The 15,857-nt window shown below is 38.0% G+C and overlaps 1 protein-coding gene and 1 non-coding gene across 2 annotated transcripts; one reads left to right on the forward strand and one right to left on the reverse strand.

The window, feature by feature from the left end:
• The first annotated feature begins 1 nt into the window (after position 1).
• On the forward strand, positions 2 to 2,156 carry atp5me (ATP synthase membrane subunit e). The gene is made up of 4 exons (XR_007937629.1): positions 2 to 44; positions 682 to 736; positions 1,824 to 1,922; positions 2,069 to 2,156. It is a non-coding gene; the product is annotated as an ATP synthase membrane subunit e (transcript).
• A 1,115-nt stretch (positions 2,157 to 3,271) lies between these two features.
• On the reverse strand, positions 3,272 to 15,830 carry pde6b (phosphodiesterase 6B, cGMP-specific, rod, beta). The gene is made up of 24 exons (XM_022206192.2): positions 15,700 to 15,830; positions 15,341 to 15,615; positions 14,898 to 15,209; positions 13,326 to 13,478; positions 12,144 to 12,233; positions 11,914 to 12,054; positions 11,744 to 11,818; positions 11,563 to 11,627; positions 10,973 to 11,039; positions 10,824 to 10,871; positions 10,302 to 10,451; positions 9,526 to 9,669; positions 9,176 to 9,241; positions 8,888 to 9,037; positions 8,672 to 8,779; positions 7,939 to 8,048; positions 7,742 to 7,829; positions 7,545 to 7,645; positions 7,340 to 7,447; positions 7,196 to 7,259; positions 6,929 to 7,003; positions 6,328 to 6,411; positions 5,930 to 6,083; positions 3,272 to 5,810 (listed from the first exon to the last, which is right to left on the reverse strand). Exons 2-24 carry the CDS (start codon positions 15,497 to 15,499, stop codon positions 5,752 to 5,754), a joined length of 2,571 nt encoding a protein of 856 aa, XP_022061884.1. The 5' UTR covers positions 15,500 to 15,615; positions 15,700 to 15,830; the 3' UTR covers positions 3,272 to 5,751.
• Between the last annotated feature and the right edge of the window lie 27 nt (positions 15,831 to 15,857).

Raw genomic sequence — 15,857 nt, forward strand, 5'->3', positions numbered from 1 at the left:
CTGTCAACATGGTTCCTCCGGTCGCAGTGTCGCCGCTTATCAAGGTAATAACACCGGTTATTTTAGCTGATAGTTGTCATTCTTGCGAATTCAAATGTAAGCCGGTGATCGAAAACACTATATTCCACCTTAGTATGAGCAGAATTGCGAGCCGGCTGTGAATTATACTTAATCTCGTTGCATGCTAGCTAGTGTTTGCTAGCAGTGACATTGAGAGTCTGGACAGGTGAACAAGTCTCCGCATAAACAGCTGCACATCTGTCACATGTGACTATCACTACTAACTAGTTGTTTAGCTACGGAAGAGTGATATCAGTCAGCAGCTGTAGAATTAGTGTTATGCGCTTTAGTAGGAAAGGTCATAGAAAGCTGGACTTCGGCCCGTCGCTGCTAATGTTGGCGTAGTTTGTGTGCAATTCTGTCATTCTGTGTTTAACGGTGACATCATTATGGCTGTTGTTGAATACAGAACTGCAGAAATAATCGGATAGGTGGCCCTCAGTTAGCAACTAGTGTTTAAGCGTTTGAAGTGACATTGTCGCAGTGCAGAATTTGAGCACTGTTAAAGTGAAATAACTTTCCTAGCAGCTGGTCTTGCTGTTTTGTTCCAGCTCATACATAGCTAGCAGGTAAATCACATTTCTTTAGTTTGCTAACACGTTTGAATCATTTGTATTTCAGACGGCCAGATGGTCCGCGCTGCTGCTCGGCGTGTTCTACGGCAAGCAGAGGTTTGGTAAGTTTACCTGTGCGCATGCGCCAACGACTGTCAGGAAGGTTTCCTGTATACCATTGTTTACCATTTCTGACAGATGGATGTCATCAGGTTCTTCATTTTAATGCCACATATGTGTTGGCTCGTGTTGATCTTAGATGCATTATTTCTAGTCACTGGGATGTTTTAACGTGGAACAGCAGGAAAAGTGCGAAAGAAAACTTTTGTCTTGTGCTACAGGAAGTTAATAAAGTGAACCACCTTAGAAGTCTACAGGGAATGAATGCTTGACGCTCTGCACTTATTTTTTTTTTATCACCTCAATAAGATTAAAATTACATTCCAAATCTTGTCAAGGAAAAGTTGTTTGAAGTGTACGAACCAGAGTCACTGAGGGACTGAGGTCGGACCTGTTTGTCTGACATGCTAAACAAATAAATTTGCTAAGATTTCCAAAGAATAAATATAACCTTTTATTAAAGAAAAAAGGTAATCAACTCATGATAATGTGCTCAAAGTCATCAGCAAAGTAATGAAAGCCTGCTTAATTATCCTGTCCATATTCCTCTGTTTAACATGATAACCAAATAATATCACATCCAAACAAATAACAATCATTATGCCCCTTAACCTTATAATAAAACAATTATTTCATGGCTCCTACACTCATTTTTTGCAATGTTGGTTCCCCTTTTTCTAACATGGACATAATGTTGCTGGAGAGTATAGTTATTTATACTGCAAATACAGACTATAATTCACCTCAGTGGTACTACTACCCTGCTTCATGTTTGCAATCTCTTATTTAAATTTAGCCAAATAAGCATAATCCGATGCCTGCACAACCTCAAAATATAGTAATTAAAAATAATTTTAAAAATTAGATTCCATCTCGACTAAACTGAGTTGTCACTTTGTAGCATTTATTTGGATGGAACCTGCTGTTATGTGGACAGTCTGTGTGAATGTGCAGCTTTACTGTAAACCTCTTCATGCTGTGATACTCAAGTGAAATCTCCCTTTAACATGCATGCATGAGAGTGTGATTTTGATGTTTTATGCTGATGTGAGTGCACTAGTAACTGGCAGTGTTGTTATTCTCATTAAGAATACCTGAAGCCCATAGCAGAGGAGGAGAGGAGGGTCGAGGAGGCAGAGAAGAAGGCCCGAGAGGAGCAGGAGCGCATCTACAAACAGCTGTCTGAAGGTAACACAGGAACACATACAGTCTTTGTTCCTGTCTCTTTACCTGTGTGTCGCACAAACACAGCTTTTGCTGTTATTTCCCAAGATCTGACAAACAGTCCACAAAATGTCCTATTTACAAATGTTTCTCTTCTGTTCTCTCTGCAGCCAACTCCGACACCATCCTCAAATGAACCACTTCTGGACCTGTGTTATATTCCAAATTAAATAAAAACTGAAAATATTTTTCATGTAATTCCATAAGTGGTGTTGTGGTGTTTGATTTTTCTATATCAGTTAATTAAAATAATAATTACTTTTATTTACCTTCTTTTAGTTAAGTAGAAAATAACATCAGACCCGCTGAGCCACTAAAAAAAGAAACAAACGACCATCTTAAGTTGCTGTTGTTGTTTGTTTGTTGCATACAATGCAGATAAAAGACACACTGTTGCACACACACGTTGTGAGTAGAGCAGGTGTGTGTGTGTACCTGTCCTTCAGTGGGAGATGAGCCTGGGGAAGAGCATGGTTGTAATCCTGGCCTGGTTTAGCAGCAATCCCAGGATTGGGGTCAGGGACCAGTAGTAGAAAGTGCAGTGTGGACAGAAGCCTTCCCTCAATGCTCTTGTGTGTTGTGTAATATCCTAACCTTCATTATGAACTCCACTTTGCATTATAGTAATAAAAAATTATAGGAATTATAAGTAAAATATATAAATTACACTATATTTAAATAATATGAATTTATAATATAATACATTTATGTTTAATGATATATAAATGTATTATATTATAAATTCAAATGTATACATTTATATTGAAATTATCTTCATATAAATTTGATATATTATTGATATATTTATGCTAACTATATTAATATATAATACATATTAAATATATAAATTATAGAAAAGTTCAAATATATGAATTATACAAAATTTTCTACATAAATTATAGAAAAGTCTAAAATAGATATCAGACTTTTCAATTCTCCATATTAATAATTTTAGCTTACAAGTATATGCTGTGTATGTTTTTAACTTTATATTTATTTTCAAATTTATAAAGATAAATGACTAGTAGATCAATATTTAGACTATTGTGTTGGTTATCTGTGTATAAAATGCTGCTGTTACAAATAATTTCCTTGTTAGGATCAATAAATATACAGTATTCTATATTCTATCCTATGGTACATGCTATTGCTTTAATATTGTCATGAAAAGGTGACTGTAGTTAGGTATGTGGCACGTTCTTTTAGTGATAAAATAGAGCTACATCTCTAAAAGTAATCCCTTCGGGGTTGGAAAGTGAGGACCAAAGTTTGACCTTCAAAATTACAAGCAATTAATTCACTCATTTACCTCATAAAAATACATTTGCTTTATTGAGTGATTATTGTACACACGTGACGAGGCAAGCTTTGAAACACTAAAGTAACTCCAGCTATTTAAAAATGTCATGGGCGTATCCACAGCACATTCTGGTTCATTTCCCTAACACTACAGAGTCACCTTTAATACACCCAAACCTTAATTCCATATGTGGAATACTTTGACATCCGTAAATTTAGGCAAGCATCATAAACTGGTACCTCAGTAAATAATGGAAAAAGAAACTTAATGACTCATTTGCCAGAGTTTACAGATATTACTAGCTTAAAAAAAATAAGCATTTCTATGTACACTACCAACATATTTACTATATTTACAGGAGGGGAGGCAGTATGTACAAGTCATTAGACAAAAGCTCGGTTTGTTCTTCACGCTGTCTCAAACAGGCGTGTCTTTGTTGACTTCCAGGCCTGAATACAGACGTCGCTGTTAGAATAGTCTGATGATGGCTCGCAGCTCATCAGTCCTGAGTTGAGGTCTTGGACCTGATCTTTTTTTGTCTTTTTTGTCTTTTTAAGAGTTTGCATGTTCTTCTTGTGTTTCCTTTCATATCTGGGTTTCCTCTTAGATCAAACCCATGATGGTTGTTTGCTATAATTATTACTCTTATATGCTGATGTGCTCTGGCTGAGTGGCCCCAAAGCTGAGGTTAGTTCATGTAAAACAACTTACTCTTTAAACAGGTGTAAGTGAACCTGCTGGTCCCAGTGTTTGATCACGCTTACACTGACATCCCTTTTCTCTGTTCACCGTCAATACAGCCAAATATGGTAAAGTCATATTTAACCAAAAGAACAATCCGTTTTATCTGGAACCACTTGACTTCCTGGACAAAACCTGTTCTCGTTTAATAAGACATTTGTTACACTATATTTGTAAAATACGTCTGAGGCTACTCTCCCATTCACACGTATATACAGTATAAAGGCATCATGAATAAGCAGCTACACACCTGTTTTCTCATAGCAAACTTACAGGGTGTCCATAAGGTCTCTTTACAATTTTAAGAATTTATTACAAAGGCAGTTGATAAGATATCTTAACCAGATTAGTTTTATTGTAATCGGTGTTTATTAAAGTTTGTAATCACATTGAAATTGTGTGTTTCAGGTATCCCGTCGGTGAAAGAGGTACTGTTAAATGAAACGCGGCGTTTTCCTCTGACGTTCTTGGTCGCCCACGCCACACTTTATCCAACACTGTCTCGGTCTCCATAAATTTCTTGTGCCACGCCTGAATTGAAGGATGTGATGGTGGATCTCTTCCATGCTTAGTTCTGTAGTTTCACTGAGTTTGCACATCCGATTTTGTCTCAAACCATCATACACATTGTGCCATCTCTTGAGGAGTAGCCATTTTTTAGGGTTTCATGTAACAGTACCTCTTTCACCAAGAGGATACCTGAAACACACAATTTCAATATGATTACAAACTTCAATAAACACTAGTTAAAATAAAACAAATCTGGTTAAGATATCCCATCTACTGCCGCTGTAATAAATTCTTAAAACTGAAAAGAGACTTTATGGACACCCTGTATATCTCTACTGCACTGCATTGATATTTATGAGGAGTTTCCATTCTTACCGTAGCGTTACTGAACATCTATCTTTGGCTCTCTGCTGTCAAGGTAAACAAACTCTCATTTGTAAATAGTGAGTGACTGGAAGGAATAAGAGTAAAGGAGGACATTCCAATCTAGCCATTCTCTGCTGAATGTTCTCTAAAAACTACAATAATGCACAACGCATGGAAAAATAGAGCTCCAAACATTCTGTACAGTCTATAGAGGTGTGGGCATAAAAACATTTAAAGAAAACTGTTCATTCTTAAATACTATACATATATATATATATATATATATATATATATATATATATATATATATACACACACACAAGTTGTGGTCTGTAATGCTTGGATAACTAGTTTAAGAAACTGGAAAAAATATATAAAAGTTTTCATCTATACGTTTGATTCACAACAAGGACATACATTCAAACATACATACATCCGTGTTAGCTAACAGTTTTTAAGATAAGAGAAACCTGAAATGCAAAAATCTCCTTCACTCTTGATTCATTTCAATACAATGAGTTTTTAGGACATGGATAACGTCGGCTACTCAGGACTGTTTCTGTTGTTCCTCATCTTACCAAACGAGATGGAGACGTGGAGATCTCCTGCTTTGTTCTGAGCTAATTTTTGGCTCACCTGGTTGGTATCCCTTAAAGATAAACCTTTCTTGGTGGGGATCTCTCCTTATTCAGGTTTTTCTTCTCTGATTGGAGCCAGTGTTTCTGAAGAAGTACTACGGGGCGGTGCGTTCGTGTGTCTGCCTTTGTGCCTCTACGACATTTTTTTCCATGGCAGAGAGACCAGTTGACTGACTGTGGATCAATCCGTCATGAGCATCCATGTGCGTCCCCATAATGTACTCAGTTCTTTGGACTTCTAGCACATGGAGCAGGTCTTGGAGCCCGACCCTCCACCGCTGGGGTTGTTCGCAGCAGCTGTTGGACAAATGCACAACAAACAAAAGAGTCAATATATGTGAGAATCAGGAACTGTTTGGAAAAAAAAGGCAGTGTTGAGTTCTTGTGCTGTGGTAAATTTCAGTGAATCACTCCACCTTTATTGCCCGCTGTTGCCTCTTTAGCAGCCTTTTCTTCCTCTATGGCTTTGAGTTTAGCTTCATAGTCTTCTTTTTTAGCATTCCATTCCTTCCTGTTGTTTAGGATGCCGTCCAGCATCGGCGTGATTTGTGGGTGGAAGCGAGAAAACTCCTGATAAGAGCCAAAGAGTGAAAGAAAGGTGAAAACGGAGAGTTTAGACCAGAGGTTTGTACAGACAATCATGCTCCTGGGAACAAAAATAAATAAATGAGTTAGTGCATTTTAGGTTTTATCACAAATTAATGGGAGAATAATCACAAAAATAGGTCGCAATAAAAAGTGATTTCATCTAGAAAAACTATCAACAATCATTCAATGCTTCAGTTGTGAGTAAAAAGGTAATACTGAACATTACCTTGTAGACAAATGTGCACACAAAGTCAATGAAACCACACTGCAGCTTTGGAAGCTCTGCTGACTTGTTTCTGTCCATCATGGGCTGGTGGGAGGAGCAGAAATCAGTAGCACTCAGAACTGTCATATTCATGAAACCTGTGCTACTCTGGATTTAATTGGGAGTTACAGGCCCTTACAATGCTGTTGGAACATAGCTTCCAGTCATCAGTGGTAATTCTGATTACAGTGTTTCTGAGCAGAATAAACCATGTGGCATCTTTAATTCTACCATAACCTAGAAGTCACCTACTGCTTATACAACTATGGCTTATTTTTGACATTTTAAATTTGCATCTTTTTTTTCTCCTGATGTGTTGCTGAATAATTCACACTGATTCTGGTGAGTTTCTGATAAGGAATGAATGAGCCTGATGTCTTAACTGACATTTTTCTGGCTCTGGGTTGCTGATATGGACACATTTCTATTATAAGGTTCCCTTTTTTATGCACTTATAGCAGAATTATAACCACGTTTCAACCCTCGCTATTGGATGTGTCCATCAGGCAACAATCCAGTCGACATGAATACAATACATCAGTCCAACCATTTGAAAACTCACAATGGGTTGTTGTTCTAGTACTGTCCTCTCCAGGTCACCCTGTTCCCAAAACTCTGCTGCCACAGACAAGGCAACCTAAAAGGAACACATGAACAGTTATCTTTGGAGAATTAGGTCACAAACACAATAAAAATGCTGTAAAACAGTCAGGAAAACTAAACTTTCTCCAGCTTCTCAAGGTTTTGTCATGTATCAATTCACTTATTAACAAATTTCTTTCTTTTTGCTCAGTAATTCCTTCATTTGCTCATTTTCTGTGTTTCTCACTTTGCTCTGCACTTCCCAAGGCTTTGTGATAGCGGACAAGTCACATGCGGTCATCATCATAGCCCTGAAACGAAAAAAAAAAGATTTGGAAGATCAGAGGAATGTAAAGGAGCAGTGAACATTGTGTACGCTTGATGTACTCACATGACGATCTCTTTTCTGGTTGTTTCTAGTGACATGAAGTCGACCCACTTCTTTTCATCCTCATATGTGTGTGAAAGGTCCACGATCTTTTGGAACATCGTTCTCTTCCTGAGAAGGTACAAGGTAAATCCAAGATGTAAGAGAATGAGCTCAACAAAGGAATGAACAAGTGGAGGGCAGAGATCAAGTGAGAGATTGTACTGACTTGAAATAAAGAGCCAGGTCAGTGGCGATGATAGCGATGTCCATGAGATGGATCACATGGTCGACCTGTCGCCTGTTAAGGTTCTGGTAGATATTCAGCGACTGCAGATGAGACGCAGTGAAAGGTGGGTCAAAATTACAGACTGGAAAGATATTTATTAAATGAAGTGTGTTTGATTATTTTGTCTTCTTCCTCACCTCGTCAGCCAGGAGAAACTTTCCAAACTCTAAATGGTGTCTTTCCAAGATGGAGGAACCATGTAACTTAGCCAGAGGGTTCCCAGACCTGTTGAGGTAAACAAAAAGCCCTCAGATATCAGCCTTCACAAAAAGGCTACTTTTACAATGAACCACGTACTGTTGTACAGTTTAGAAAAGTTCCTAAAAGCACTTACTTGACCTGGTACAAGTTATTGGTCCCTCTGTGATCGATATCATGGAGGAATCCTGCAGTGATCATGGCCATTACCTCCAAGTCAGTGTAGTATCGCTTCAACATCCCTGTCTGAGCACACAGAGGCACACACCAAGTGGTTCAAACAAAGAAAATGCATAGAATACATGACTGGAGATGCCTGTGTGTGTTCTTGCTGTCTTGTGTGTTTCAGGCTCTTGAGCATGAGAGCAGAACCTAACTAGAAAAGCACTTAGAGAGTCCAGACCTCTGCCAAGGATAGAGAGGAAAACAGGAAACCCATGCAGTAAAGGATCATGAGCTGGAATCGAACCTGCGTCTCTGACACAGTTCTGTTTATGAATCACCTTCTTAACCAGTTGAGCTATCTGGACACCTTGTTCCAGTTTGTTGGATGACATACTAACCTATGATGTTTTTGTCATATTTTGGACCACATACGAAAACATACTAAAAAATTCAAAGTGATCCAGAATCCAGGATCCTTTCCAGATTGACACCAAAATTAAATCAGCTCTTCCTCTTACCATAGTCTACATCCCCTCAAAATTTCATGTGAATCTGCCCAGCCGTTTTTGAGTTATCTTGCTAACAGGCTAACAGACAGACAGACAGACAGACAAACGCCGGGTGTCACATGACCTCCTTGGCGGAGGTAATAAAATTTGAATAGCTTCTATTGTAATAGGCCAATGAAATGCATAAAATAATACCGTTAACAGCGTGAACATGGTCTGCCCCACGTTGAAGCCGTGACGCCAGTTGTGGTAGGTGATTCTTCTGTAGCCTTTACTGACTGAGTACATGAAACGGACCAGCACCTGAAATAAGAGCAGAGAAGTGAATAATCAGCTTTTAAAGTCAAGGCAAAACTAACAGATTGTTCACAATTTTAAAATGAAGTGCTCATTTATGTCTTCATACGTTACCTCTTGAGGGACCTGGAACTTCTTGACCACTCCAACTTCATAGTACATCTGGATGCCGCACTTCACCAGGTCCATCTCTGAGCAGTTGAAATCCGAAAAGTGGAACTGATAGATCTCAAACTTCTTAATCATTGAAGGGAGGTCTTTTTTCTGAGAGGGAAATGAAACGAGGATAAGCAGAGGTAGAAAACTAAAAATTAAACAGCACTTTCACGGCCTCAGTAGACGTGTAGTTTCAGACTCTTTTCTAAAATTCTGTCTGGTCAAGCACACAAGTGTCAGGTTTACCAGGATACCCAGGAGCTCGTCCTCTTCACAGTCTCTGGGTTCACAATCGTAGACTTCTCTGGTGTTCTGAGAGAGACGCAAAAACCTTTGAGATTAAATGCTTCACCTGAGCCAACAGTCAGTAGAACGGTTGTCAAGCCTATTGCAAAGTAAAACGATTATACTGAGGTAAAAATAGGAAATATTAAGCTTTTTTTGGCCAGATACTAGGCTGTTTATGTTGTGTTCTGGTGGGACAGGAGGAGGTGAGAAATGGCTGTTGGGAAACCTGCATGTAGACGTTCAACTGAATAATCCCGTGGTTATAATTGACTGACAGGCAGAAAGAAGTATGGCGGAACAGTACTGACCAGGATATTCTGAATTTCATCGTCCCGACATTTGACGTGGTACAGCACCATGTCCTGAGCGATGTCTTTCCGGTTCTCAAGCTTGTTCATCTTGTCGTAAGTGTCCGTGTTCAAAACTGACCATCCCAGGAACTGGGTCAAAGCCTGAGAAACAGGGAAATTAGCAAGAGAACAGAATCAATATGCAGAACTTCTAACAAAGGATGTCCACATTTTACTGTCACTTAGCAGTGGTTTAACCCCCCCCCCCCCCTCATGTATGGGCACCCCAAAAAATATAGTTTCTTTGTCTGAAAAAAAATCCAAAAATTCAGCAAAGAAATTCCCCAAATTTCTGAAAATTTGCAAAACCTTCAGGAAGAAAATTACAACAGTTCCTTGAAAGTTTCCCTTAGAAGTTTTTTTTTTTTTTTTAAATCCCCAAATTTGGCAAGAATATTCTTGCATTTTTTTTCAATACATTAGTAAAAATCTTCCAAAAAAATCCTAAAAATATATAAAGCGATTACGTATATATCAGGAAAACTTCTCATATTTTCTTTAAGAATATTCACAAAAAAATCAACCAAAAGTCACTGGATTTTTGCTGATTTTTTTTGTGACTGTTCTTAAGAAACATTTTTAACATTTCTTTTTTCCACCAAAAAATGTTCAAAAATTTCCCAAAAAGCATTGAAAATGTGGACATCAGAAGTTTCACTGTGAAAATATATATTTTTCCCCACATTTTCAAACTTTAAAACGGGTCAATTAGACGACACGAGGGTTAATGGTACCTCCATGAGCTGTTCATCCTGATCATCAAAAGGTTTTCCATCTTTTCTGTTGTAAAACGTGGCCACACCAACTATTTCTTCTTTTTTGTTGACGATTGGCAGCGACAGAACATTTTTTATGGTCCAGCCGCTGTTGTCCAGTGGCTCTGTCTGGATCATTAAAAACAAACAACATATCTGCAGGAGATGCCTTCGTTGTTTTTAATGCAAGTTCCAGTCAGTGGTGTTGAAAAGCCTCTAACTGGAGCTAATGCAAATAGTGAATCATAAATGCTGCAAATTAGGACTTACATTAGGCAAGATGTCTGACAAAGGGTTTATTATTTCTGTTATATTACTTTAACTTGATTGCAGAATGTCCAATACTCCTTGCATTAGAATATAAAGCACTAAATATTTGGATGACTGATGATCTGAGGTGGACACAATCCATCACATCTTAAATCTATTATGCAAAAAATATTGAACTGAAGCTTTAAAATTGACATGTTTTCCTCAAATTGTTCAGGTTTTTTCTCTTACCTGAAACTGGAACATTTCATCGGCACCAGCATTCATAATGTTACAGATCTAAGGAGCAGAAAAAGAGATCCAATTGAAAGATGCGCAAGTTGATTACTTTGGTCTAAAGTGATTCAACAACTTGTAGCAATGAATTAAAAGAATCTTACAAAACCACTCTCAGCAACATAAGTCGGCAGTCCACTACTCAAAGCCCAGTGGTCAGCAGGTGGATTGCTGTGTGACACAAGAGTTAGAAGATGAGACCACAGACTGTGTCCAAACTGTGATTAAGACAATTTTTCAATGTGTTTATATCATCAATAAAAATAAGAATAATTATACATTTTCCTCAGCTCTGCAATTCAAATAGCTAAGGCTGAATTCTCACTAATTTGCTATCCTTCACCACATGTCTATCGTATGTTTTTGTATGACTTTTTTATTGCTTTCATTGTGGGTTTTTTTTTTTTACATTTTTAAAGCATTTCATTTAATAGTTTTTTTTATTGCTTTCATTGTGGGGTTTTTTTTAAACATTTTTAAAGCATTTCATTTAATAGTTTTTTTATTGCTTTCATTGTGGTTTTTTTTTAAACATTTTTAAAGCATTTCATTTAATAGTTTTTTTATTGCTTGTATTGTTTTATTGTTTGTTTACATAACAAATCGCCCTTCAAGTGACAAATAATAAAGCTGAGGTTACATTTTGAATAATTAATTAGTGGCACTAAGTAAAACTTTTAAAGCATTTACTTACGGTATTACTTTGATGTCCTCTTTTCCATGTAGTATATAATCAATCACTTTGTAGAAAATTACTTCCTAGAAGAAAAATGAAACACGGACATTTAAAAGAAAAGGAAGACAAGTACAGAGATGTCTGCTAACTAATGGACTGCTGAAAGAAAAAGTCTGACAATGAAACAAAAATAACGTACCCTGCCGTCTGGAGTTACGGGGCCAGAATAAGGTGCCTGTTCTCCCATCAGCACTGGCCAGATGTCGAAGAACTCCTGGAAGGACAGAGGGAGGAAGTCTAGAAACTTCATCGGAATAAGCAAACGCAAAATGTGGCTTGTTACATTAAAGACACAGGAGGACATCATACCTTTTCCTTTGTCATGTCTAGTAAACCAACAGAGTAGCGGTCACAGTTGAGGTAGGCTCGGACTGTGTACAAGGCTTTGTGAAACTGTCGCTCGATGTCCGTCAGCTCTTCAAATACCTTGTTGGCAGACCACAGCAGCAACTGGAAAACACGACACGCATACGGTAGAAAGTGTGAAATGTTTAGCTCAGACAGTTTTTCAGTATCTTGTGCAGGTTAAAGTCCTGTACCTGTCCTTTACGTGTCTCACAGCTGTGGAGGTAACTCAGGTGGTAGATCTTCAAGTTCAAAGAGGCAACTTTCAGATACTTTAAAAAAAGCTGAAAGAGCAAACAAGGGGAAAATTGCACATTACAACTAAACCTCCGATATAATAACAGAAATTATATATTATGGCAAGGCAAGTCTATTTGTCCATCACCCTTCATGTCCAAGATATTTCAAAGTGCTTTACATAAAACACTAAGAGCATTACAGTGAGGTGCAGATAAAACATTAAAAGTACATGAGACATTGCAAAAATCAGAACAAAATCATGTACAGTAATTAAATTGAATTAAGATGATTAAAAACAAGCAACAGTCAAGAAATGTTAAAAGAAACCGTGCAGATTTTATGCACAGGCATGTGAGAAAAGAAATGTTTTTAACCTGGATTTAAAAGTGTCTACATTTGGTTAAAGTTTAATCTCCACTGGCAGTTTGTTCCACTTGTTTCCAGTGTAACAGCTAAATGCTGCTTTTCCATGTTTAGTCTGGACTCTGGCCTGGACTAGCTGACCTGAGTCCTTGGCTATATTATGATACAATATGTGTTGTAATGGGTGTGATGATATATTAATATGGTGGAAGGATATGGATTATAGAACATGAGATGGGGTTTTTTTGTAAATATGGTGGATAATAATTGCTAATTTTGGGCATCTGAGAAATTTGCATTATTTCAGCCACAATGGAACACATTTATAGACATTCTTCATGTCATCAATGTATCAAAACATAAAAAGCGTCATGCAATAAAGTCTCTCTTCTTACCTGCAATTTTATAGGAAAGAAGCAGATTGTCTGATAGTTGTGTTATTAATCTGTCGTGGGTCCAAATCCATTCACCTTAGGCTTATTCCTTCCATTTTGAAGGGTAGTTTATCCCTAATAGGGATGACACTGTCGTATGTGATGGATTAAGAACCTGACGTATAGCTGGTCCACTAGTTAAAGTCTTGAATAACCTGCCAGTTTCCTCGTAGGGAGTTCCCTCCACCCTTTAGAGCTATCATCACAAATGGACATGCTCTGTCTAAACAACCAAAAAGTTCCACAGTTTAATTCTGCCTGAGCTATGACTTTATTTGGAGGCCTCCATACATCACATTGCTCTGTTTTAACTGTGTGTGTTTGTGTATTAGTGCTTACATCTTCATCCTCAGCAGTGAAATGAGGTCCTGTGGTCTTGTTTATCGCCATGATCACGGCCACCATGTCTTTGCCGTTGAGGATGGGTGTAGCCAGAACACACTTGGTCTCATATTCCGTGAGTTCATCGACGAATGAGCTGAAATGCTGGTTCTAAACGACAGAAACACATTTGCAAAAGCCTTCATTAATATCACTGTAGGCACGAAAAAATCCTCCCTATTGAACACAGCGTGCTTTTTGTTTGAAACAAAAGATAAATCCAAAATTATAGTAATTTTGCACAGTCCAGTTCAAATACTTTAACTTGATATTGTGATAAAGAGTACACATGTATCTTCATTTAGTAGATTGGAGTTTCCTGACTCCAAAGTGGATTCATGTGTAATTTAAAAAAGGCATTTATGTGGATAGGCAGCTAAAATGTAGGTAATTTCAGGCCTCTATAGTATCTATGTGGACCAAAACCACAATCACTACTGACAGTCAAGGAAATTTCATAAGTAAACTACACCGTTTCTTTTAAATCTACACCCCTGTACTTTGCTGGATATCTTACAAAACATTTAATCTCCTTATGTAATTAAAATCATTATAAAAAGATCCACTTTGAACACAATGTATTGCAGTGAAGTAAACTAGTTTTGATCTGTTTTAGATTCCTGCTGACTGCTGACTAAGTGCCAGAGGCGTCTAATCCACAGCTAGAGCAGAGGCTGATGGGATCTGAAAATAAATGGATTATGTCTGACAAGGAGATTTACACCCTCATTTGGTCAAGTATAGATATGTGTGACTGAGTCTTGTTTTACTTGTCTGTGACCAACAGACTTCGGTCATGATATGTACTCTAACTCATGATATCGTATCGCCACTGACTGATGTTGAAAGTTAACATGTGATCAGTTTTATGTAGCAGGGTTAGTATTTACATCATTAGCTAAAGAGTAGGTCTTTAATCTTACACAATCTGTTGTAAATCTACACTTTTAATGCATCACCAGTACCAAAATAGAGTTACAAAGAATACAAAGCTTCTACTCCTGTGCATTGATAAAAACTTCCACAAATTAAATCCGTATACGAATACGAATATGGTTGCTAAAGTGGTTTCTAGACTAATTTACTGTTTATTCAGGGGATTGTGTCCATTCAATGCATCATGGTGAGCTAGTTAATTATGTGTCAAAAATGGTGAAAGCCAAACCTAACAAATTGGTATTTGACTGTGCTGCCTTTTTCATATGTGAAATATCGATGCTTGTTCATCTGCAGCATGTTATTTAAAGCTTTGAACTATTTATTACACTTTTCACAGGAGATTATTAGGCTGCGTATTTCTTAAACAACACACCGGTCATCCTGAGTTTTGCTATTCATATCAAGATTATTATTGGTTAGGAAGGTAAACATGTAGTTATCACTTAAAAGCAAGATTGTGGTCACCTGGTGGTAATATCATGAATCACACTGTCAGAGCCAATAATGTAGCCTCATATATGCTAAATAAGCACTTCATCACTTTAGAGTACTGTTATTTGCTGCATTATTCCCCTCTAACTTACTGCTTACCTGTTTGACATCTTTCACGTTAACGGTCTTCTTGGTCAGGGCCACGTTGCCGACTATACCCATGTCAAGCGGATAGACGATCTCAGAGTCCGGTGGCACCACACAGTTCTCCAGCTCAGACTCCGTGCTGACGTTGAAGAGCCTTGTGGCGAGCTCTCCGATGCCGTTTCGCTGCCGGTACATGAACAAGCTGCAGCGGTCGGCGTGGATGAGAGCGCTGATTCTCTTCAGGATCTTGAAAACCACCTTTTCCACGTTGATGTTTTCTTGCATGTCTTTGATCAGGTCGTACATAATTTGGCTTTCTTCAACCTTGAAAAAGAGAAAAAAAAAAGTCAATTTTTAGAACTGTAGCTGAGACTAACTAGGTTACAAAACCATTAAAAGCTCACTAGTGTTGATGTTTTTGCTCCAATAAATAAGTAGCTACGAATACCCTTTACCTGACTGAGCTCTTGAAACTGACTGAAGTCAACTTGTTTCTCTGGGAGTCCTGATATCTTCGCTACAGCAGAAGGATTCATTTTCTTGGCAAAGTACTGTTGAGCAAACGCAGGGTTCCCTTTGAGGAAGTTTTCCACATCTTCCTTTTTCGCACCCATGGTTCCTTCTTCCTCTTCTTCTCCCAAATGTCCCTGTCTTCTGCCTCCTCAGCTCAGTGATGGAGCTCCAGCTGGGTCCAATGCTGCTCCGTAGAAGCAACCTCCAACTCCTCCAACTGGAGACAAAAAGCAAAATATGCAAACAGACAGTTTGACTAATTTACCTCCTTTATGTCCAAAAAAATAGAATGAAATCTTACCCAGGTATTACACAGAAAGTGGGAGAAAAGAAGTGGACACATTCAAACGCAGGTAAAAAAAAATATAATCCCCCCTTGTTAGTGGGATGAGCCGACTGAGCAAGGGAGAGCCCTGAGGAGAAGGCAGAGGGCTGAATCCAAACAATCCTTGTGTCATC

The sequence above is a fragment of the Acanthochromis polyacanthus genome, chromosome 18 (genome assembly GCF_021347895.1).
Source record: "Acanthochromis polyacanthus isolate Apoly-LR-REF ecotype Palm Island chromosome 18, KAUST_Apoly_ChrSc, whole genome shotgun sequence".
In the NCBI taxonomy this organism is placed as follows: domain Eukaryota; kingdom Metazoa; phylum Chordata; class Actinopteri; family Pomacentridae; genus Acanthochromis; species Acanthochromis polyacanthus.

Excerpts from the sequence above, each read along its gene's own strand:
- pde6b (XM_022206192.2), bottom strand. The coding sequence starts at position 15,499 with ATGGGTGCGAAAAAGGAAGATGTGGAAAACTTCCTCAAAGGGAACCCT. Across the intron at positions 11,628-11,743 it reads CCGTAACTCCAGACGGCAGG|GAAGTAATTTTCTACAAAGT; the intron begins GTACGTTATTTT and ends TTTTTCTTCTAG. Across the intron at positions 7,260-7,339 it reads ACCAGAAAAGAGATCGTCAT|GGCTATGATGATGACCGCAT; the intron begins GTGAGTACATCA and ends TTTTCGTTTCAG.